We start from the raw sequence: 22,835 nt of genomic DNA, 5'->3' as shown, positions 1-22,835 counted from the left end.
CACATGGGTGATGGTAGCCGTTCCTTTCGAGCTTGGATCTAACTTGCAGGTACAGAGGCAAGTGGACTGCTATTTGAAACGAAAACATTAAATATGGGGTCACTTCTGTTGTTGAGGGATGGGTGCTAATGCTGTCAGCTGAATGTTTATCTTCTGACTGTGTTTTCCTTTGTTCAGGCTGAAACGCAGCGTGCAGTACAGGACGTCACGACCCGAGCTACCTCTGGAGTGACTCTGGTGAGTGATGAACAGAGGTAGCTGTTATTTTTGGGGTGCGGTTGTCGCTGCAGTTTTTTTAACTATATCAAATAGAGTAAAATTCCAGTTTCTCTTTTAGAGGTGCTCTAGGTGGCTTCAGAGAACGGGTGGAAGCATCTGCCATGTGGGGTAGGTAAGCAGCTGAGGTAAAGGAGGGGATGAGAGTAACTGTCCTAAGGGTGCCGTGGCTTTTGCTGCTGTGGTTGCTTTCTCTTCTGCTTATCAGGTGCCACAGGCAAGGTGGGCTGTGATAGTCTTTGGAAAAGGAGCAAAGCAGGTCACTGGAATGCTGTTTGGTTCCTGAGACAGGAGTTGTAGAGGAGAAAAGCTTTCAATATTTAAAGCTGAAGCAAAAATAAATAAACCACAGCTGTTGCTTCTCTTTCTACTTGTGCTTTGCCCCTCCCCTTTCCCAGGTGATTGGCTTTGGGTTCCAGGGAGGGCCTAGTGGTCATTGAGTCACAGGCATCCCTTCAGAGAGCTCATTATGCCTGGGCTGCACTTTGGGGTAAGTGCTTTGTTTTTCCTTCAGTGAGTTGGAGGTTTCTTTAGGTGGTTAAGAGTCTATGGACTGATGCGTTTCCAAGTAGAGACCGGTACGCCCATCTTTGTGAGGTAACAACTGGTAGGATCTGTTAGAGTAAACCAATCCAGTAATAGGTGCCTGTATTGCATGCAGCTCTTCTTCAGGTGAGTAATTGTTATAGCATGTTTACGGATAGGATGGCAGTGCTACTTTGTGTGTTTGCTTTTGGTTCTGGGTCCCTTATGATTTTTGCTGAATTAAGGCAAATATTATCAAAGTTATAACCTTGGTGGCAAAGTGATGGAGCAGGGTTTAGGAGATAAGTATCATCGAAGCTCCCTGTGTAAGCATGCGTCTGAAAAGAGTAGCAGTAGGCCTGTAAGGGGTAGTCTTTTTCAGGGTTAGGGACAGTTTGTTATAGTTTTGGAGCTTTTGCCTGTGGTTTGTGTGGCTGTAGAGTCTTTAGATGTTGCAGCCTTCTAGTTTTTAAGTGCTTGGAATTCACGTAATAGAGGTGTGCTTAGGAGGTGTTGCTGGCTAACTTGTTTTTGGGAAATGGTGGGGTACGGTTCCTTTTTTTTTGAGTTATCTTTTAATCTCTAGGTATATCAAGTCATTTGCATAACTGTCCAGAGGCTTCACAAGGAGCTTCAGTACGCATCCGAAGGGGCTTGACCGCATAAGTGCAGTATTACGGAGAGACTGAGCAGGGTCACCGTTCTCATCTGTAAAGGAGAAGTCTGTGATTACCCCTGTTGGGGCTGCTGTGCATTCATGGCCTTTTGGCATTTGTGGACCTGAGGGTGTGTTTTTTTTTTTTCGGCTCTCGTCTCTGTTTGAGTCCTCTGCAAGGAGCTGTACTGTTTGTGTGTCCATCACGGATATGACCTTCTCTTTTTGTTTCTTGTATCCCAGGGCATGGGCCCGGACACTTGAATGAGGCACGAGGGTGAGTGGACGGCAGTGTGGGCCCTGAGTTGGTCAGTGGATTGTGTTAGTCTGCTTTGCCTGTTATGCAGGCTTTGGAAGCACCTTGAAAGAGCAGAGTACATCTCCTGCCACGTTCCTGAGGCGCGCCAGGCGTCAGCGGTTCCAGTTCCTGAAATGCTGGAGATGCTCGGAGCACAAGAGGAGCTGGGAGCGTGATGCATCTCCTTGGGATGTTAGGTGAGCAAAGCGGTGGTACTGGGTTGGGGAAAGTGGGTCTGGGGCTTCTTGGCTGTTGGGGTAGGGGAAGAAAGAAGAGGAGTGGGTATAGACTGTTTTGTGGATTGTCATTTTTGTTTGTTCTTTCTCCTTGGTCTAAGCTACGTGACCTTGGCTCAGCACAGTAAATGGAAGCGCTAAGCCTGGATCGGGAAGGTGAGTGGAGAAAAGTTGGGAAAAGGGCATTGGTTTTGGTTTGGTAGTCTATTGGTCCCACCTCTGGGTGACTCCTCTTTTCCGGGGACGAAGAAGATAGTGGGAACATCCTAGTTGGCCTCTGTGGTCCACCTTGAGGATGGATTGTGACCCCTGAGAATTAAGTCCAGGGGCAAATACTGTGTGTTTGGGGGTGGTTGGCAGGGGAAGGCGGGCAGTTGTCTGGAGTTGGTCTATCTGACTTCAGTAGCAGAGCAGGTCAGTGGACTACTGTTTTGTTTTTGAGGTGGGTGTTTCACTGGAAGAAGTTTGGCTGGTGTGCCAGTGCCCGATGGCACTTTATTTCTGCAGGTGAAGAGGAGCCTCGTGCCGGAAGCAATGTCCTGGCTAGCCTTCGTGTTCCTTGATGAGGATGGAACCTGCCTCCCGTCATTCCCATGCTAAGTTGTGGGGCAAGTGCTATGTTTGCTTTCGGGTTTTGAATGCACACATAGGGCGAGGGTCTGTGCTTTTAAGTCATTGCTGTGGATGGGGCCTTTTAGGATTGATCACGGTCAGACAGTGTATGGGGGCATGGGATTCTGTCAGGTAGGGCTTGAGCACGTGCCAGGCAGGGCAGTTCCAGCTTGGTGTCTGTGTTCTGTGTTGTCTGTGCTGTGCTGTTGCTCCTGGTGCTTGGCAGGCCCTGGGGAAGCCTTCCTGAGGGTGTTGAACACTTGACCTCACTGGAATAATGCTGATGCTCAATCGGAAGCTGAGCATTTCTTGTCTTGCAGTGGGAGCTTAAAGAGATCATTTCTTCTGTGCGTGTAATTTTTTTGTATCAAATGTTTCTTGATGCGATCATCATATGTTACGCGCTCCTCAGGTCTTGATATCCTCATTGCCTTTTTCCACTGGACAGATTAGATGGGCAACTTGTTAGCCACACCAAAAGTCCTAAATGCTTGTTTCATCATCGTAGGGCTGATCTGAGCACGTCTTGTCTTGCAGTCGCAGCTTAAAGCGCAGATATGTTTCAGGTCTTGTGCATCATATTCGGTTTCAGATGGCATCTGTTTCCATACTCACTCTTGCAGAAGTCATCTGGGTCGCATCAGGAGCTCTGTCTTGGGAATTCATTTCCTAAGAGATTTCTTCTGGGGTTTGCACTCCCCATCCTTCTGGTCTCTTGTCTTGAAGGCAGGCTTTTTATGCCTCCATCATCCCAGTTCTGGCAGTTGCTTCCAGTCGCATGTCGTGACATTTGAGTCTCTCCTTGGGTCTGCTGCAGAGCACCTGTTCTGACTTGCTGTCGCTGTAGGGCTTCCCTCTGGGAGTCCTTTTTTTGCGCCTTGTGTTCTGTGTTTTGTTCGTAATGTTTGTAGCGTGCCTGTGTGTGTGTGTTTGGCCTGGAGCTGTCCTGCCTGGCAGTTAGTGATGGTAGCTAACGTGGCGGTGTACTAATACATTGTCCGGACTGTTTTGGCAAAGACATCCGGTCTGCCTCTGGGCATGTACTGAAGGGCAGCTGGCACAGAGTCATCTCCGTGGTGTTTGGCAAATGTGGAGGGGGAGACTTGAGCTGCTTGCGAGCAGCTGTTTGCATAGTGCTTGAATAGTGCTAGAGGAGAGGTCTGTCATTGAATCTTGAAAGCTCGCAGATATGGAGTTTTGATTTTTTGTTTGTATTTCGTTCCCCCCCGCAGTAGGAGGGGTAAACCTTAGGAGGAACTGGTCACAGGAAAGAGCTCCTTTTGGAACTGTCAAGGACTCGGTAGGCAACCCGGTGACTGGCTTGATCTACTTTCCAGGTGCTGAGGCAAGGGGGCTGCTGTTTTGAAATGATAAAATTAGCCATGGGGTCCCTTGTGTTGTTGAGGGATGGGTGCTAATGCTGGCAGCTGAATGATTACCTTCTATGTTTTCGTTTGTTAAAGCTGAAACACAGCGTACAACCTGGGACTTCGTACCCAGAGCTGCCTCTGGCAAGGTGAGCGATGAACAGATGGAGCAGTAATAGTTGGGTTGCGGTTCTCACTGTCACTCTAAGTGACCCCTCTTTTCTGTTTTAGAGGTGTTGTAGCTGGCTTAAGAGGGTAGATGGAAGCATCTGCCTCGGGGTAGGTAAGCGGGTAGAGGTAAGGCAGCAGATGAGAGTAACTGTCCTAGCTGTGCTGCGGCTTAGGATGCTGCCTTAGCCTATGCTTTTCTTCCTCTTTCACAGGTGTCTCGCACAGGCTCAAAGGAGCAAACTGCATTCTGAAGAGCTGCTTAAGTAGGGGGGCTGGTCATGAGCTGGGTTGGAGCGGAATGGCCAAGTAGCACGAGGTGACTATGAAAGGTCTCTGTCTTGCTTTGCAGGTGCCATGGCAGGCTCTCCACAGAAGTGGCTGAGGATTTGAGATGAGGCCGGAGAGTGACAAGGAGCAGTACGTGCAGGGATGGTTTCCAAGCGCTGCGGTTGCTTTCTCTTCTGTTGGTCAGGTGCCACAGGCAAGGTGGGCTGTGACATCAGTCTTTAGAATCAGAGCAAAGCAGGTCACTGGAATGCCACAGGGCATCTGAGAAGGGTGTTTTAACAGGAAAAGTTTGTCTGGCATGGCGGTGTCTGATGGCAGTGTGTTTCCACAGGTGAAGAGGTGCCTGGAGCCCCATCTCATCTAGCCTGCACGTGCCTTGAGGATAAAGCCTGCTTTCCAGCAGTGTGGAAAGCACCACCAGTCCGTGGTGCCGGCCCGGCCGAGTTGGAGCATGTGAGCAGCTGAAGAAAAAGAGCTAGTGAAAGAGAGGTATTGCAGCAGGTAGGCTGTGCCTGTGAGGTGCCTGAGGATCTGCCTTTTCTTTTTTTTCTTTTGTGGGTGCTTCCTGCAGCCTTGGAGAGGTGAATCCCCACATTGTGGAGTGCTGAGGAAAGACGAGAGGGTCGTCAGCCCAGTCAGTGTCCCTAAGCAAGGTCCCCCTAAGGCAAGTCCTTGAAGTGTTTCCCCTGGTTTAGCAGGTGCTGCAGCAGGCCTTCCTCAGAATCTGCTGAGGGTCTGAGGTGAGGCTGGGTGGGATAGAGGAGCAGTGTGGTGGGTGATTACTTGAGAACACAACGATCATTTTATCCCTTTGTTTTCCCAGGTGGTGTGGGTGATACCGGCTGTACTGTTGGAGCTTGGACTCAGAGAGGAACGGGTGAGCACAACCGTATGTTGCTTCAGCGGTAGTCAGTATTGCGGAGGAGGTGGGCATCAGGGCCGGTGTGCTAGTGAATGCTGGTACGCTGTTTTTGCAGATGATGATGAGCCTGGCCATGGACTAAGATGTCTCTCAGTGTCTGTGCATTTCTTGAGGTGGAGGGAATTTACCATCCAGCAATCTGAGAGCTAAGTTGAGGGGCACCTGGTATTTGCATATGTGGTGTGGCTGATGGGAGCTGGGAGCCGGAGCAGCATGGAGCCAGCCGGCTGAATATACTTCGTGGCACTGTGAGGGTGGTTGAGGCTGCGTCACCTTCAGGCTGCTTGAGGCTGGGTCACCAGGCTAATAGAAGGAGCAGGGGGTATTTTGTAGTGTGAGTGTATGTGCCAGGCAGGACAGTTCCCATCTGTTTATTTGTCTTGTAGTGCTGCTTCTGCAGGGTGTGTTCTGTGTCATGCACGCCTCGGGTCTTTGTATCAAATGTTTCTTGATGTGATCATCATGTTACGTGCTCCTCAGGTCTTGATATCCTCATTGCTTTTTGCACTGGACAGACTAGAAAGGCAACTTGTTAGCCGTACCAAAGGTCCTAAAAGCTTGTTTTGTCATCATGGGTCTGATCCGAGCACTTCTTGTATTGCAGTCGCAGCTTAAAGCTCGGATGTGTTTCAGGTCTTGTGCATCATATTCGGTTTCAGATGGCATCTGTTTCCATACTCACTCTTGCAGAAGTCATCTGGGTCGCATCAGGAGCTCTGTCTTGGGAATTCATTTCCTAAGAGATTTCTTCTGGGGTTTGCACTCCCCATCCTTCTGGTCTCTTGTCTTGAAGGCAGGCTTTTTATGCCTCCATCATCCCAGTTCTGGCAGTTGCTTCCAGTCGCATGTCGTGACATTTGAGTCTCTCCTTGGGTCTGCTGCAGAGCACCTGTTCTGACTTGCTGTAGGGCTTCCCTCTGGGAGTCCTCTTTTTTTTTGCGCCTTGTGTTCTGTGTTTTGTTCGTAATGTTTGTAGCGTGCCTGTGTGTGTGTGTTTGGCCTGGAGCTGTCTTGCCTGGCAGTTAGTGATGGTAACTAACGTGGCGGTGTACTAATACATTGTCCGGACTGTTTTGGCAAAGACATCCGGTCTGCCTCTGGGCACGTACTGAAGGGCAGCTGGCACAGAGTCATCTCCGTGGTGTTTGGCAAATGTGGAGGGGGAGACTTGAGCTGCTTGCGAGCAGCTGTTTGCATAGTGCTTGAATAGTGCTAGAGGAGAGGTCTGTCATTGAATCTTGAAAGCTCGCAGATATGGAGTTTTGATTTTTTGTTTGTATTTCGTTCCCCCCCGCAGTAGGAGGGGTAAACCTTAGGAGGAACTGGTCACAGGAAAGAGCTCCTTTTGGAACTGTCAAGGACTCGGTAGGCAACCCGGTGACTGGCTTGATCTACTTTCCAGGTGCTGAGGCAAGGGGGCTGCTGTTTTGAAATGATAAAATTAGCCATGGGGTCCCTTGTGTTGTTGAGGGATGGGTGCTAATGCTGGCAGCTGAATGATTATCTTCTGACTGTTTTCATTTGTTAAAGCTGAAACACAGCGTACAACCTGGGACTTCACGACCAGAGCTGGTTTTGGCAAGGTGAGCGATGAACAGATGTAGCAGTTATTTTAGGGGTGCGGTTGTCACTGCAGTTACTTAACTACACAAAATACAGTTAAAGTCCTGTTTATATTCCAGAGGTGTTGTAGCTGGCTTAAGAGAGCAGATGGAAGCATCTGCCTCGAGGGCAGGTGAGGAGGCAGAGTAAGGGAGCAGGTGAGAGTACCTGTCCTAGCTGTGCTGCAGCTTTGGATGCTGCCGCGGCCTATGCTTTTCTTTTTCTTTCGCAGGTGCCTTGCACAGACTCAGAGGGGCCAAGCTGCACTCTGAAGAGCAGCACGAGAAGGGCAGGCTGGTCGTGAGTGGGGTTGGAGCAGAATGGCCAAGTTGCGCAAGGTGACTGCGAAGGGTTTCCATCTTGCTTTGCAGGTGCCATGGCAGGCTCTACACAGAAGTGGCTGAGGATTTGAGAAGAGGTTACAGAGCATCAAGGAGCGGCACGTGCAGTGACGGTTTCCAAACGGTATGGTTGCTTTCTCTTCTGTTGGTCAGGTGCCACAGGCAAGGTGGGCTGTGACACTAGTCTTTAGAATCGGAGCAAAGCAGGTCACTTGAATGCCGCGGGGCATCTGAGAAGGGTGTTTTAACAGAAAAAGCTTGTCTGGCATGGCAGTGCCTGATGGCAGTGTGTTTCCACAGGTGAAGAGGTGCCTGAAGCCCCATCCTGTCTAGCCTGTGCACACCTCGCTGAGAACGAAAGCCGCTTTCCAGTAATTCAGAAAGCCAAGTTACGTCTCGGCCTCGAGCATCTGGGGCTCGTGCCTGTGCTTTTGGGCCTGTCTGTAGCGTTTGGCACCTGCATTAGTAGTTTCTTGGCGTATCTTTAGGCTTTTGGGGCCTGTGTCTTGGGGGGGGTGTGGAGCTGCTTGTACACCTTTGGGGCTTGCATCTGGGGGGGGGGGGGAGTTGCTTGAACACCTTTGGGGACTGTGTCTGGGGGAGGGGTCAGGGCCTGCATCTGGGGGGGTTGGAAGCTGCTCCTACAATGTAGGGATCTGTATCTGTGGTGGTTGGGAGCTGCTTGTACACAGTATGGGCTTGCGTTTGGGGGTGGGTGTTGGGAGCTGGAGCTGCTTGTACAATTCAGGGATCTGCATCTGGAGGGGGTAGGGAGCTGCTTGTCCACCTTTGGGACTTGCATCTGGGGGGGGGTGGGAGCTGCTTGTCCACCTTTGGGACTTGCATCTGGGGGGGGTTGGGAGCTGCTTGTATATCTTTGGGACTTGTATCTGGGGGGGGGGTTGGGAGCTGCTTGTACATTGCAGGGTCCTGCCTTGGGCATGGTTTGTAGCTGCTTGTACAGCTTTGGGGTCTGCAGCTGGGGGGTGGTTGAGAGGTGCTTGTCCACTGTAGGTGCCCACGTTTGGGGAGTTGGGAGCTGCTTGTACACTTTTGGGGCCTGCAGCTGGGAGGGGTTGTGAGATGCTTGTACATGCTAGGGGCTTCCCTCTACGGGGCTTTGGGGCCTGCCTCTGGGGGGGGGGTTGTTGTGAGCTGCTTGCACACCCTTGGGGCCTGCCTCTGCGGGGGCTTGGTGCCTGTGTCTGGGGAGTGGGGGGGTTCAGAGCTGGTTGTACAGTATAGGAGCCTGCGTTGGGGGGGGGTTGGGAGCTGCTCGTACACTGGACGCCAGGGTTGGGGGGGGGAGGTTTGGAGCTGCCTTGTGCACCTTTGGGGCTTGCAGCTGGGAGGGGGTTGGGAGCTGCTTGTACACCTCTGGGACTTGCATCTGGGGGGGGTTGGGAGCTGCTTGTACACTGTTAGGGCCTGCCTTGGGGGTGGGGTTGGGAGCTGCCTCTACGCTGTAGGGGTCTGGGTCTTGGGGGGTTGGGGCTGTGTTTACAGCTTTGGGGCGTGCCTCTGGGGAGGGTGGGGAGTTGCTTGTATACGCTAGGGGCTTCCCTCTATGGGGCTTTGGGGCCTGCCTCGGGGGGGGGAGGGGTTGGAAGCTGCTTGCACACCCTTGGGGCCTGCCTCTGCGGGGGCTTGGTGCCTGCGTCTGGTGAGTGGGGGGGGGGGTTCAGAGCTGGTTGTAGTGTAGGAGCCTGCGTTGAGGGGGGGTTGGGAGCTGCTCGTACACTGGAAGCCTGGGTTGGGGGGGGGGAGGTTTGGAGCTGCTTGTGCACCTTTGGGGCTTGCATCTGGGGGGGGTTGGGGCCTGCCTCTGGGGGGGCTTGGTGCCTGTGTCTGGGGAGTGGGGGGGTTCAGAGCTGGTTGTACAGTATAGGAACCTGCGTTGGGCTGAGGGGGGTTGGGAGCTGCTCGTGCACTGGACGCCTGGGATGGGGGGGAGGTTTGGAGCTGCTTGTGCAGCTTTGGGACTTGTATGTGTGGGGGGGTCGGGTGCTGGTTGTATCCCTTTGGGGCCTGCCTCTGGGGAGGGAGGGTGGGGAATTGCTTGTACACCTTTGGGGCCTGTGTCTGGAGGGGCTTGGGGCCTGCGTCTGGGGGGGGGGGTTGGAGCTGGTTGTACACCTTTCGGGCTTGCATCTGGAGGGGGTTGGGGCCTGCCTCTGGGGGGTGGTTGTGAGCTGCTTGTACACCTTTGGGGCCTGCGCCTGGGGGGGGGGTGGGAGCTGCTTGCACACTGTTAGGGCCTGCCTTGGGGGGGGGGGGGGTTGGGGCATGTGCCTTGGGGGGGTGGGGTTGGGAGTTGCTTCTATGCTGTAGGGGTCTGGGTCTTGGGGGGTTGGGGCTGTTTGTACACCTTTGGGGCGTGCCTCTGGGGAGGGTGTCTGGTGTTTGGGGGCTTTTCTGTAGCGTTTGGGGCTTGCATTTTGGCTTTGGGATGTGTCTTGAGCTTCTGGGGCCTAGCTGTAGTGCTTGGGGCATGCGTCTGGGGCTTTTCTGTAGCATTTTGGTCGCGTGTTTGTGATTTGGGGTCTGTATCCAGGGTTTTGCCTTTTTTTGTAGTTTTCAGCTTTGTGTCAGTTTCTTTGTGGGTTGCCTGGGGTTGGGGCAGTTTGGGGTTTGGATCATTAGTCAGTGTCATTAGCGTCGGGGGGTTGATATGAAGGGTTAGGGTTGTGGTTAGAGTTGTTAGGGCTAAAGGGAATAAGGATTTTAGGGTAAGGGGATCAAGGTTGTGGGAATAAAAATGTTTTTGCACAGAGTTACCTTGTTTAGAGGGAAGGAAGGTGGTATTGAGATATGCTTGCAGTGAGAAGAAAGCTTACCAGACAACCTTGTGAAATGCAGACAACCAGAATCCTTAGAGCAATTGGGTGGAAATCACGGTGTAAGAAACATTACCACCTCAAAGAGGAAAACAGTCAAGGAAAAAAGAAAATTGACTTGTAACAGGCCAGCAGCTGTGTATTTTCAGTGAAGCACCGGATAGATCGTGAACCTGGATTACCCAGTCAATGGGGAAACTGAAGCGAAGAATCTCAGAGCTGGTGAGGAGCTGAAGTAAAGGAGCTGGGAAGAGAGAGGTATTGCAGCAGGTACGCTGTGGCTGTGAGGTGCCTCAGGGTGTGCTTTTCTCTTGTCTCTGCAGGGGCTTCATGCAGTCTTGGACAGGGAAATCCCCATGACACGGAGCAGTGAGGGAAGGTGAGAGTTCTATCAGCCTGGTGATCCCTGATCTGAAGCAAAGGGAAGACATTCAGGTGTTTCCCTCTGAGGGTCTGAGGTGAGGCTGTTTGGGACAGAGGAGCAATGTGGCAGGTGGAGGCTTGCAAGCAGAGCGATCATTTTGTCCTTCTGTGTTCCCAGGTGGCATGGGTGATGGTGGCCGTTCCTTTCGAGCTTGGATCTAACTTGCAGGTACAGAGGCAAGTGGACTGTTGTTTTGAAATGAAAACATTAAATATGGGGTGACTTCTGTTGTTGAGGGATGGGTGCTAATGCTGTCAGCTGAATGTTCATGGTCTGACTGTGTTTTCCTTTGTTCAGGCTGAAACGCAGTGTGCAGTACAGGACGTCACGACCCGAGCTGCCTCTGGAGTGACTCTGGTGAGTGATGAACAGAGGTAGCTGTTATTTTTGGGGTGCGGCTGTCGTTGCAATTTTTTTAACTACATCAGATAGAGTAAAATTCCAGTTTCTCTTTTAGAGGTGCTATAGGCGGCTTCAGAGAACGGGTGGAAGCATCTGCCATGTGGGGTAGGTAAGCAGCTGAGGTAAAGGAGGGGATGAGAGTAACTGTCCTGAGGGTGCAGTGTCTTTTATTGCTGTGGTTGCCTTCTCTTCTGCTTATCAGGTGCCACAGGCAAGGTGGGCTGTGATAGTCTTTAGAATAGGAGCAATGCAGGTCACTGCAATGCTGTTTGGTTCCTGAGGCAGGTGTTGTAGAGGAGAAAAGCTTTCAATATTCAAAGCTGAAGCCAAAACATGGGGATTGTTGCTTCTAGAAACAACCCAGTTCTCTTGTCTGCACCCTGCATGCTGTTGAGCTAAGCCATATAAATAGATACATAAACCACAGGTGTTGCTTCTCCTCTTTCTACTTTGTGCTTTGCCCCTCCCCTTTCCCAGGTGATTGGCTTTGGGTCCCAGGCAGGGCCTAGTGGTAATTGAGTCACAGGCATCCCATCAGAGAGCTCATTCTGCCTGGGCTGCACTTTGGGGTAAGTGCTTTGTTTTTCCTTCAGTCAGTTGCAGGGGTCTTTAGGTGGGTCAGAGTCTACAGACTGATGCGTTTCCAAGTAGAGACTGGTACGCCCATCTTTGTGGGGTAACAACTAGTAGGACCTGTTAGAGTAAACCAATCTAGTAATAGGTGCCTGTATTGCATGCAGCTCTTCTTCAGGTGAGTAATTGTTATAGCATGTTTATGGATAGGATGTCAATGTTACTTTGTGTGTTTGCTTTGTGGTTCTGGGTCCCTTATGATTTCTGCAGAATTAAGGCAAATATTATCAAAGTTACAACCTTGGTGGCAAAGTGATGGAGCAGAGTTTAGGAGATAAGTATCATCGAAGCTCCCTGTGTAAGCATGTGTCTGAAAAGAGCAGCAGTAGGCATGTAAGGGGTAGTCTTTTTCAGGGTTAGGGACAGTTTGTTATATTTTTGGAGCTTTTGCCTGTGGTTTGTGTGGCTGTAGAGTCTTCAGATGTTGCAGCCTTCTAGTTTTTAAGTGCTTGGAATTCACGTAATAGAGGTGTGCTTAGGAGGTGTTGCTGGCTAACTTGTTTTTGGGAAATGGTGGGGTACGGTTCCTTTTTTTTGAGTTACCTTTTAATCTCTAGGTATATCAAGCCATTTGCATAACTGTCCAGAGGCTTCACAAGGAGCTTCAGTACGCACCCGAAGGGGCTTGACCGCATAAGTGCAGTATTATGGAAAGACTGAGCAGGGTCACCGTTCTCATCTGTAAAGGAGAAGTCTGTGATTACCCCTGTTGGGGCTGCTGTGCATTCATGGCCTTTTGGCATTTGTGGACCTGAGGGCGTGTTTTTTTTTTTTCTGGCTCTCGTCTCTGTGTTTGAGTCCTCTGCAAGGAGCTGTACTGTTTGCGTATCCATCACGGATATGACCTTCTCTTTCTGTTTCTTGTATCCCAGGGCATGGGCACAGACACTTGAATGAGGCACGAGGATGATGCATCTCCTTGGGATGTTAGGTGAGCGAAGCGGTGGTACTGGGTTGGGGAACATGTGTCTGGGGCTTCTTGGCTGTTGGGGTAGGGGAGGAAAGAAGAGGAGTGGGTATAGACTGTTTTGTGGATTGTCATTTTTGTTTGTTCTTTCTCCTTGGTCTAAGCCACGTGACCTTGGCTCAGTACAGTAAATGGAAGCGCTAAGCCTGGATCGGGAAGGTGAGTGGAGAAAAGTTGGGAAAAGGGCATTGGTTTTGGTTTGGTAGTCTATTGGTCCCACCTCTGGGTGACTCCTCTTTTCCGGGGACGAAGAAGATAGTGGGAACATCCTAGTTGGCCTCTGTGGTCCACCTTGAGGATGGATTGTGACCCCTGAGAATTAAGTCCAGGGGCAAATACTGTGTGTTTGGGGGTGGTTGGCAGGGGAAGGCGGGCAGTTGTCTGGAGTTGGTCTATCTGACTTCAGTAGCAGAGCAGGTCAGCGGACTACTGTTTTGTTTTTGAGGTGGGTGTTTCACTAGAAGAAGTTTGGCTGGTGTGCCAGTGCCTGATGGCGCTTTATTTCTGCAGGTGAATAGGAGCCTCGTGCCGGAAGCAATGTCCTGGCTAGCCTTCGTGTTCCTTGATGAGGATGGAACCTGCCTCCCGTCATTCCCATGCTAAGTTGTGGGGCAAGTGCTATGTTTGCTTTCGGGTTTTGAATGCACACATAGGGCGAGGGTCTGTGCTTTTAAGTCATTGCTGTGGATGGGGCCTTTTAGGATTGATCACGGTCAGACAGAGTGTGTGGAGGCGTGGGATTCTGTCAGGTATTGCTTGAGCACGTGCCAGGCAGGGCAGTTCCAGCTTGGTGTCTGTGTTCTGTGTTGTCTGTGCTGTTGCTCCTGGTGCTTGGCAGGCCCTGGGGAAGCCGTCCTGAGGGTGTTGAACACTTGACCTCACTGGAATAATGCTGATGCTCAAACGGAAGCTGAGCATTTCTTGTCTTGCAGTGGGAGCTTAAAGAGATCATTTCTTCTGTGCGTGTAATTTTTTTTGTATCAAATGTTTCTTGATGCGATCATCATATGTTACGCGCTCCTCAGGTCTTGATATCCTCATTGCCTTTTTCCACTGGACGGATTAGATGGGCAACTTGTTAGCCACACCAAAGGTCCTAAATGCTTGTTTCATCATTGTAGGGCTGATCTGAGCACTTCTTGTCTTGCAGTCACAGCCTGAAGCGCAGATGTGTTTCAGGTCTTGTGCATCATATTCGGTTTCAGATGGCATCTGTTTCCATCCTCGCTGTTGCGGAAGTCATGTGGGCTTCATCAGGAGCTCTGTCTTGGGAGTTCATTTCCGAAGCATTTTTCTTCTGGGGTTTGCACTCCCCATCCTTCTGGTCTCTTGTCTTGAAGGCAGGCTTTTTATGCCTCCATCATCCCAGTTCTGGCAGTTGCTTCCAGTCGCATGTCGTGACATTTGAGTCTCTCCTTGGGTCTGCTGCAGAGCACCTGTTCTGACTTGCTGTAGGGCTTCCCTCTGGGAGTCCTCTTTTTTTTTGCGCCTTGTGTTCTGTGTTTTGTTCATAATGTTTGTAGCGTGCCTGTGTGTGTGTGTTTGGCCTGGAGCTGTCCTGCCTGGCAGTTAGTGATGGTAACTAACGTGGCGGTCCATCGGTGTACTAATACATTGTCCGGACTGTTTTGGCAAAGACATCCGGTCTGCCTCTGGGCACGTACTGAAGGGCAGCTGGCACAGAGTCATCTCTGTGGTGTTTGGCAAATGTGGAGGGGGAGACCTGAGCTGCTTGCGAGCAGCTGTTTGCATAGTGCTTGAATAGTGCTAGAGGAGAGGTCTGTCATTGAATCTTGAAAGCTCGCAGATATGGAGTTTTGATTTTTTGTTTGTATTTCGTTCCCCCCCGCAGTAGGAGGGGTAAACCTTAGGAGGAACTGGTCACAGGAAAGAGCTCCTTTTGGAACTGTCAAGGACTCGGTAGGCAACCCGGTGACTGGCTTGATCTACTTTCCAGGTGCTGAGGCAAGGGGGCTGCTGTTTTGAAATGATAAAATTAGCCATGGGGTCCCTTGTGTTGTTGAGGGATGGGTGCTAATGCTGGCAGCTGAATGATTATCTTCTGACTGTTTTCATTTGTTAAAGCTGAAACACAGCGTACAACCTGGGACTTCACGACCAGAGCTGGTTTTGGCAAGGTGAGCGATGAACAGATGTAGCAGTTATTTTAGGGGTGCGGTTGTCACTGCAGTTACTTAACTACACAAAATACAGTTAAAGTCCTGTTTATATTCCAGAGGTGGTGTAGCTGGCTTAAGAGAGCAGATGGAAGCATCTGCGTCGAGGGCAGGTGAGGGGGCAGAGTAAGGGAGCAGGTGAGAGTACCTGTCCTAGCTGTGCTGCGGCTTTGGATGCTGCCGCGGCCTATGCTTTTCTGTTTTCTGTCGCAGGTGCTTTGCACAGACTCAGAGGGGCCAAGCTGCACTCTGAAGAGCAGCACGAGAAGGGCAGGCTGGTCGTGAGTGGAGCAGTGGAGCAGAATGGCCAAGTTGCGCAAGGTGACTGCGAAGGGTTTCCATCTTGCTTTGCAGGTGCCATGGCAGGCTCTACACAGAAGTGGCTGAGGATTTGAGAAGAGGTTACAGAGCATCAAGGAGCGGCACGTGCAGTGACGGTTTCCAAACGGTATGGTTGCTTTCTCTTCTGTTGGTCAGGTGCCACAGGCAAGGTGGGCTGTGACACTAGTCTTTAGAATCAGAGCAAAGCAGGTCACTTGAATGCCGCGGGGCATCTGAGAAGGGTGTTTTAACAGAAAAAGCTTGTCTGGCATGGCAGTGCCTGATGGCAGTGTGTTTCCACAGGTGAAGAGGTGCCTGAAGCCCCATCCTGTCTAGCCTGCGCACACCTCGCTGAGAACGAAAGCCGCTTTCCAGTAATTCAGAAAGCCAAGTTACGTCTCGGCCTCGAGCATCTGGGGCGTGTGCCTGTGCTTTTGGGCCTGTCTGTAGCGTTTGGCACCTGCATTAGTACTTGCTTGGCATATGTTTAGGCTTTTGGGGCCTGTGTCTTGGGGGGGGGTGTGGAGCTGCTTGTACACCTTTGGGGCTTGCATCTGGGGGGGGTTGGGAGCTGCTTGTACACCTCTGGGGCTTGCATCTGGGGGGGGTTGGGAGCTGCTTGTACACCTCTGGGGCTTGCATCTTGGGGGGGTTGGGAGCTGCTTGTACACCTCTGGGGCTTGCATCTGGGGGGGGTTGGGAGCTGCTTGTGCACCTTTGGGGCTTGCATCTGGGGGGGGTTGGGAGCTGCTTGTACACCTTTGGGACTTGCATCTGGGGGGGTTGGGAGCTGCTTGTACATCTTTCGGGCTTGCATCTGGAGGGGGTTGGGAGCTGCTTGTACACTGTTAGGGCCTGCCTTGGGGGGGGTGGGTTGGGGCATGTGCCTTGGGGGTGGGGTTGGGAGCTGCTTCTAAGCTGTAGGGGTCTGGGTCTTGGGGGGTTGGGGCTGTGTTTACAGCTTTGGGGCGTGCCTCTGGGGAGGGTGGGGAGTTGCTTGTACATGCTAGGGGCTTCCCTCTGTGGGGCTTTGGGGCCTGCCTCGGGGGGGGGAGGGGTTGGAAGCTGCTTGCACACCCTTGGGGCCTGCCTCTGCGGGGGCTTGGTGCCTGCGTCTGGTGAGTGTGGGGGGGGGGGGGGGTTTCAGAGCTGGTTGTAGTGTAGGAGCCTGCGTTGGGGGGGGGTTGGGAGCTGCTTGTACATTGGAAGCCTGGTTTGGGGGGGGGGGAGGTTTGGAGCTGCTTGTGCACCTTTGGGGCTTGCATCTGGGGGGGGGGTTGGGGCCTGCCTCTGGGGGGGGTGGGTGGTTGTGAGCTGCTTGCACACCCTTGGGGCCTGCCTCTGCGGGGGCTTGGTGCTTGCATCTGGGGAGTGGGGGGGGTTCAGAGCTGGTTGTACAGTAAAGGAGCCTGCGTTGGGGGGGGGGGTGGGAGCTGCTCATACACTGGACGCCTGGGATGGGGGGGGAGGTTTGGAGCTGCTTGTGCACCTTTGGGACTTGCATCTGGGGGGGGTCGGGTGCTGGTTGTACACCTTTGGGGCCTGCCTCTGGGGGGGTGGTTGTGAGCTGCTTGTACACCTTTGGGGCCTGTGTCTGGGGGGGGTGGGAGCTGCTTGTACACTGTTAGGGCATGCCTTGGGGGGTGGGGGTTGGGGTATGTGCCTTGGGGGGTTGGGGTTGGGAGCTGCTTCTATGCTGTAGGGGTCTGGGTCTTGGGGGCCTATGCTTTTCTTTTTCTTTCGCAGGTGCCTTGCACAGACTCAGAGGGGCCAAGCTGCACTCTGAAGAGCAGCACGAGAAGGGCAGGCTGGTCGTGAGTGGGGTTGGAGCAGAATGGCCAAGTTGCGCAAGGTGACTGCGAAGGGTATCCATCTTGCTTTGCAGGTGCCATGGCAGGCTCTACACAGAAGTGGCTGAGGATTTGAGAAGAGGTTACAGAGCATCAAGGAGCGGCACGTGCAGTGACGGTTTCCAAACGGTATGGTTGCTTTCTCTTCTGTTGATCAGGTGCCACAGGCAAGGTGGGCTGTGACAGTAGTCTTTAGAATCGGAGCAAAGCAGGTCACTTGAATGCCACGGGGCATCTGAGAAGGGTGTTTTAACAGAAAAAGCTTGTCTGGCATGGCAGTGCCTGATGGCAGTGTGTTTCCACAGGTGAAGAGGTGCCTGGAGCCCCATCCTGTCTAGCCTGCGCACACCTCGCTGAGAACGAAAGCCGCTTTCCAGTAATTCAGAAAGCCAAGTTACGTCTCGGCCTCGAGCATCTGGGGCGTGTGCCTGTGCTTTTGGGCCTGTCTGTAGCGTTTGGCACCTGCATTAGTACTTGCTTGGCATATGTTTAGGCTTTTGGGGCCTGTGTCTTGGGGGTTTGTGGAGCTGCTTGTACACCTTTGGGGACTGTGTTTTGGGGGGGGGGGTCAGGGCCTGCATCTGGGCGGGTTGGAAGCTGTTCCTAGAATGTAGGGATCTGTATCTGTGGGGGTTGGGAGCTGCTTGTACACTGCAGGGATCTACATCTGGAGGGGGTTGGGAACTGCTTGTCCACCTTTGGGACTTGCATCTGGGGGGTGGTTGGGAGCTGCTTGTACACCTTTTGGACTTGCATCTGGAGTGGGTTGGGAGCTGCTTGTACATCTTTGGGACTTGTATCTGGGGGGGGTTGAGAGCTGCTTGTACACTGCAGGGTCCTGCCTTGGGCATGGTTTGTAGCTGCTTGTACAGCTTTGGGGTCTGCAGCTGGGGGGTGGTTGAGAGGTACTTGTCCACTGTAGGTGCCCATGTCTGGGGAGTTGGGAGCTGCTTGTACACTTCTGGGGCCTGCAGCTGGGAGGGGTTGTGAGATGCTTGTACATGCTAGGGGCTTCCCTCTATGGGGCTTTGGTGCTTGCCTCGTGGGGGGGGTGGTTGGGAGCTGCTTGCACACCCTTGGGGCCTGCCTCTGTGGGGGCTTGGTGCTTCCGTCTGGGGAGCGGGGGGGTGGGGGTTCAGAGCTGGTTGTACAGTATAGGAGCCTGCGTTGGGGGGGGGTTGGGAGCTGCTCGTACACTGGACGCCTGGGTTGGGGGGGGGAGGTTTGGAGCTGCCTTGTGCACCTTTGGGGCTTGCATCTGGGGGGGGGGGTCGGGTGCTGGTTGTACACCTCTGGGGCCTGCCTCTGGGGAGGGAGGGTGGGGAGGGAGTTGCTTGTACCCCTTCGGGGCCTGTGTCTGGGGGGGGTTTGGCGCCTGCGTCTGGGGGGGGGAGTTTGGAGCTGGTTGTACACCTTTCGGGATTGCCTCTGGAGGGGGTTGGGGCCTGCCTCTGGGGGGGGGGGGGTGGTTGTGAGCTGCTTGTACACCTTTGGGGCCTGCGCCTGGGGGGGGGGTGGGAGCTGCTTGTACACTGTTAGGGCCTGCCTTGGGGGGGGGGGGTTGGGGCATGTGCCTTGGGGGATGGGGTTGGGAGCTGCTTCTATGCTGTAGGGGTCTGGGTCTTGGGGGGTTGGGGCTGTTTGTATACCTTTGGGGCGTGCCTCTGGGGAGGGCGGGGAGTTGCTTGTACACCTTTGGGGCCTGTGTCTGGGGGGGGGTTGGGGCCTGTGCTGGGGGGGGTTGGGAGCTGCTTGTACACTCTAGGGTCCTCTGGCGGGCTTTGGAGCCTCCCTTTGAGGGGGGCAGTTGGGAGCTGGTTGTACACCTTTGGGGCCTGAGTTTGGGGCGTGCGGGCTGGGGCTGGGGCCTGCATCTGGGTGGGGTGGGGTCCAGTTCATGGGGGGAGGGTTGGGAGCTGCTTGTGGACAGTTGGGGTCTGCATCTGGGTGTGGTTGGGGCCTGTGTCTGGGGGTGGGTCGTGGCCTGCGTGTAGACTTCTGCAGCCTGTGTCTGGTGTTTGGGGGCTTTTCTGTAGCGTTTGGGGCTTGCATTTTGGCTTTGGGATGTGTCTTGAGCTTCTGGGGCCTAGCTGTAGTGCTTGGGGCCTGCGTCTGGGGCTTTTCTGTAGCATTTTGGTCGCGTGTTTGTGATTTGGGGTCTGTATCCAGGGTTTTGCCTTTTTTGTAGTTTTCAGCTTTGTGTCAGTTTCTTTGTCGGTTGCCTGGGGTTAGGGGCAGTTTGGGGTTTGGATCATTAGTCAGTGTCATTAGCGTCGGGGGGTTGATACGAAGGGTTAGGGTTGTGGTTAGAGTTGTTAGGGTTAAAGGGAATAAGGATTTTTAGGGTAAGGGGATCAAGGTTGTGGGAATAAAAATGTTTTAGCACAGAGTTACATCGTTTAGAGGGAAGGAAGGTGGTATTGAGATATGCTTGCAGTGAGAAGAAAGCTTACCAGACAACCTTGTGAAATGCAGACAACCAGAATCCTTAGAGCAATTGGGTGGAAATCACGGTGTAAGAAACATTACCACCTCAAAGAGGAAAACAGTCAAGGAAAAAAGAAAATTGACTTGTAACAGGCCAGCAGCTGTGTATTTTCAGTGAAGCACCGGATAGATCGTGAACCTGGATTACCCAGTCAATGGGGAAACTGGGGAGGGTCCTGGTCACCGAGAGGAAAAAAAAATTTATATAAACTGTGTTATGGAACTAGTAGGTAGTTTGTGGGACGCCTGCCATTGCAATCGTGAATAAAAATGCTACTTCACTGAGATCCTTGTCTGAGCCTATGTTATTGGTTACAGAGTGTTTCTAACAAGATGTTAGGGTTTTAAGGTTTCAGGGCTAAGGCACTAGGGTTGGGTTTCAGGGTTAGGGTTTCCAGGGTTTAGGGTTAGGTTTTTAAGGTTGTTAGGGCTGGAGTTATAAGGGTTAGGGGTTGGGGGTTGGTGTGTTAAGGTTTTAAAATATTTTGTGGTTTTAGTGTTGATAGGGTTTTTAGGGTTAGGGTCTTAGGGTTTTAGTTATGGTCAGGTATTTAGAGTTAGGGTTTTAAGGTCTTAAAAAAAAAAATTAAGGTTAGGGTCTCCAGGGTTAGGGCTTTGAGAATCTTTACTTTTTGGGTTAGGGTTTTGGGTTAGGGATGCAGTGCAGTGAGTCCAGAGAGTGCACTGGCACTACTGGGGATGCAGTTCAGTAAGTCCAGAGAGTGCACTGGCACCACTGGGGATGCACTGCAGTGAGTCCAGAGAGTGCACTGTCACTACTGGGGATGCAGTGCAGTGAGTCAAGAGAGTGCACTGGCACCACTGGGGATGCACTGCAGTGAGTCCTGAGAGTGCACTGGCACCACTGGGGATGCACTGCAGTGAGTCCAGAGATTGCACTGGCACCACTGGGGATGCAGTACAGTGAGTCCACACAGTGCACTAGCACCACTGGGGATGCAGTGCAGTGAGTCCAGAGAGTGCACTGGCACCACTGGTGATGCAGTGCAGTGAGTCCAGAGAGTGCACTGGCACCACTGGTGATGCACTGTTTTGAGTCCAGAGAGTGCTCTTGCACCACAGGGGATGCAGTGCAGTGACTCAAGAGAGTGCACTGGCAGCACTGGGGATGCAGTGCAGTGAGTCCAGAGAGTGCACTGGCACCACTGGAGATGCAGTGCAGTGAGTCCAGAGAGTGCAATGGCACCACTGGAGATGCACTGCAGTGAGTCCAGAGAGTGCACTGGCTCCACTGGGGATGCACTGCAGGGAGTCCAGAGAGTGCACTGGCACCACTGGGGATGCACTGCAGTGAGTCCAGAGAGTGTACTGGCACCAGTGGGGATGCAGTGCAGTGAGTCCAGAGAGTGCACTGTCACCACTGGGGATGCAGTGCAGTGAGTCCAGAGAGTGCACTGGCACCACTGGGGATGCACTGCAGTGAGTCCAGAGAGTACACTGGCACCACTGGGGATGCAGTGCAGTGAGTCCAGAGAGTGCACTGGCACCACTGGGGATGCACTGCAGTGAGTCCAGAGAGTGCACTGGCACCACTGGGGATGTGTCCAGTGAGTCCAGTGAGTGCACTGGCACCACTGGGGATGCACTGCAGTGAGTCCAGAGAGTGCACTGGCACCAGTGGGGATGCAGTGCAGTGAGTCCAGAGAGTGCACTGGCACCACTGGGGATGCAGTGCAGTCAGTCCAGTGAGTGCACTGGCACCACTGGGGGTGCAGTATAGTGAGTCCAGAGAGTGCACTGGCACCACTGGGGATGCACTGCAGTGAGTCCAGACAGTGCACTGGCACCACTGGGGATGCCCTGCAGTGAGTCCAGAGAGTGCACTGGCACCACTGGGGATGCAGTGCAGTGAGTCCAGAGAGTGCACTGGCACCACTGGGGATGCACTGCAGTGAGTCCAGAGAGTGCACTGACACCACTGGGTCTTCAGTGCAGTGAGTCAAGAGAGTGCACTGGCACCACTGGGGATGCACTGCAGTGAGTCCAGAGAGTGCACTGGCACCACTGGGGATGCACTGCAGTGAGTCCAGAGAATGCACTGTCACCACTGGGGATGCAGTACAGTGAGTCCACAGAGTGCACTGGCACCAGTGGGTATGCAGTACAGTGAGTCCAGAGAGTGCACTGGCACCACTGGGCATGCAGTGCAGTGAGTCCAGAGAGTGCACTGGCACCACAGGGGATGCGGTGCTAGGAGTCCAGAGAGTGCTTTGGCACCAGTGGGGATGCAGTGCAGATACTCCAGAGACTGCACTGGCACCACCGGGGATGCACTGCAGTGAGCCCAGAGAGTGCACTGGAACCAGTGGGGATGCACTGCAGTGAGTCCAGTGAGTGCACTGGCACCACTGGGGAAGCAGTGCAGTGAGTCCAGAGAGTGCAGTGGCACCACTGGGGATGCAGTTTAGTGAGTCCAGAGAGTGCACTGGCACCACTGGGGATGCAGTGCAGTGAGTCCAGTGAGTGTACTGGCACCACTGGGGATGCACTGCAGTGAGTCCAGAGAGTGCACTGGCACCACTGAGAATGCACTTCAATGAGTCCAGAGAGTGCACTGGCACCACTGGGGATGCACTGCAGTGAGTCCAGAGAGTGCAGTGGCACCACTGGGGATGCACTGCAGTGAGTCCAGAGAGTGCTTTGGCACCAGTGGGGATGCACTGCAGTTACTCCAGAGACTGCACTGGCACCACTGAGGATGCAGTGCAGTGAGTCCAGAGAGTGCACTGGCACCAGTGGGGATGCACTGCAGTGAGTCCAGAGAGTGCACTGGCACCACTGGGGATGCACTGCAGTGAGTCCAGAGAGTGCACTGTCACCACTGGGGATGCAGTACAGTGAGTCCACAGAGTGCACTGGCACCACTGGGGATGCAGTGCAGTGAGTCCAGAGAGTGCACTGGCACCACTGGGGATGCAGTGCAGTGAGTCCAGAGAGTGCACTGGCACCACTGGGGATGCAGTGCATTAAGTCCAGAGAGTGCACTGGCACCACTGGGGATGCACTGCAGTGAGTCCAGAGAGTGCACTGTCACTACTGGGGATGCAGTGCAGTGAGTCCAGAGAGTGCACTGGCACCACTGGGGATGCACTGCAGTGAGTCCAGAGATTGCACTGGCACCACTGGGGATGCAATACAGTGAGTCCACACAGTGCACTAGCACCACTGGGGATGCAGTGCAGTGAATCCAGTGAGTGCACTGGCACCACTGGGGATGCACTGCAGTGAGTCCAGAGAGTGCACTGGCACCACTGGGGATGCAGTGCAGTGAGTCCAGAGAGTGCACTGGCACCACTGGGGATGCAGTGCAGTGAGTCCAGAGATTGCACTGGCACCACTGGGGATGCAGTACAGTGAGTCCACACAGTGCACTAGCACCACTGGGGATGCAGTGCAGTGAGTCCAGAGAGTGCACTGGCACCA

At 53.2% G+C, this 22,835-nt stretch overlaps 1 protein-coding gene across 23 annotated transcripts; it reads left to right on the top strand.

Annotated features, from left to right (window-relative positions):
• Positions 1-854: 854 nt before the first annotated feature.
• Positions 855-19,678, top strand: LOC308186796 (uncharacterized protein). Of its 23 annotated transcripts, XR_013944316.1 has the most exons (21): positions 855-873; positions 1,388-1,587; positions 1,700-1,951; positions 2,092-4,118; positions 4,201-4,248; positions 4,353-4,403; positions 4,490-4,626; positions 4,760-4,881; positions 5,000-5,168; positions 5,252-5,305; positions 5,406-7,085; positions 7,185-7,417; positions 7,594-7,681; positions 10,066-10,352; positions 10,454-10,588; positions 10,672-10,722; positions 10,852-10,911; positions 11,012-11,061; positions 11,434-11,525; positions 12,147-12,520; positions 12,661-13,040. XR_013944316.1 is itself a non-coding variant. In XM_080608963.1 (11 exons), the coding sequence occupies exons 6-9, from the start codon at positions 10,684-10,686 to the stop codon at positions 12,224-12,226; spliced, it is 246 nt and encodes an 81-aa protein (XP_080465089.1). In that variant the 5' UTR covers positions 7,008-7,085; positions 7,185-7,417; positions 7,594-7,681; positions 10,066-10,352; positions 10,454-10,588; positions 10,672-10,683; the 3' UTR covers positions 12,227-12,277; positions 12,462-12,520; positions 12,661-13,040. The 23 variants fall into 23 exon arrangements, 9 of the variants coding, with proteins under 9 accessions (XP_080465089.1, XP_080465090.1, XP_080465088.1 ...); XR_013944317.1 differs by lacking the exons at positions 855-873; positions 1,388-1,587; positions 1,700-1,951; ... (4 more) ...; positions 4,760-4,881; positions 5,000-5,168 and having other exon boundaries at positions 5,269-5,305; positions 5,380-7,085; XM_080608963.1 differs by lacking the exons at positions 855-873; positions 1,388-1,587; positions 1,700-1,951; ... (6 more) ...; positions 5,252-5,305; positions 11,434-11,525 and having other exon boundaries at positions 7,008-7,085; positions 10,852-10,928; positions 12,147-12,277; positions 12,462-12,520.
• The last annotated feature ends 3,157 nt before the right edge of the window (positions 19,679-22,835 follow it).

This window comes from Anser brachyrhynchus, assembly GCF_964034855.1.
Source record: "Anser brachyrhynchus genome assembly, contig: SCAFFOLD_211, whole genome shotgun sequence".
Lineage (NCBI taxonomy): Eukaryota > Metazoa > Chordata > Aves > Anseriformes > Anatidae > Anser > Anser brachyrhynchus.
This window is presented reverse-complemented; position numbering and strand designations above follow the sequence as displayed.

Coding starts and splice junctions, on each gene's coding strand:
- LOC308186796 (XM_080608960.1), top strand. CDS start 13,122: ATGAGGATGGAACCTGCCTCCCGTCATTCCCATGCTAAGTTGTGGG. Junction 13,168..14,408: donor TTCCCATGCTAAGTTGTGGG/GCAAGTGCTATG, acceptor TCCCCCCCGCAG/TAGGAGGGGTAAACCTTAGG. Junction 14,477..14,641: donor TTGGAACTGTCAAGGACTCG/GTAGGCAACCCG, acceptor CATTTGTTAAAG/CTGAAACACAGCGTACAACC.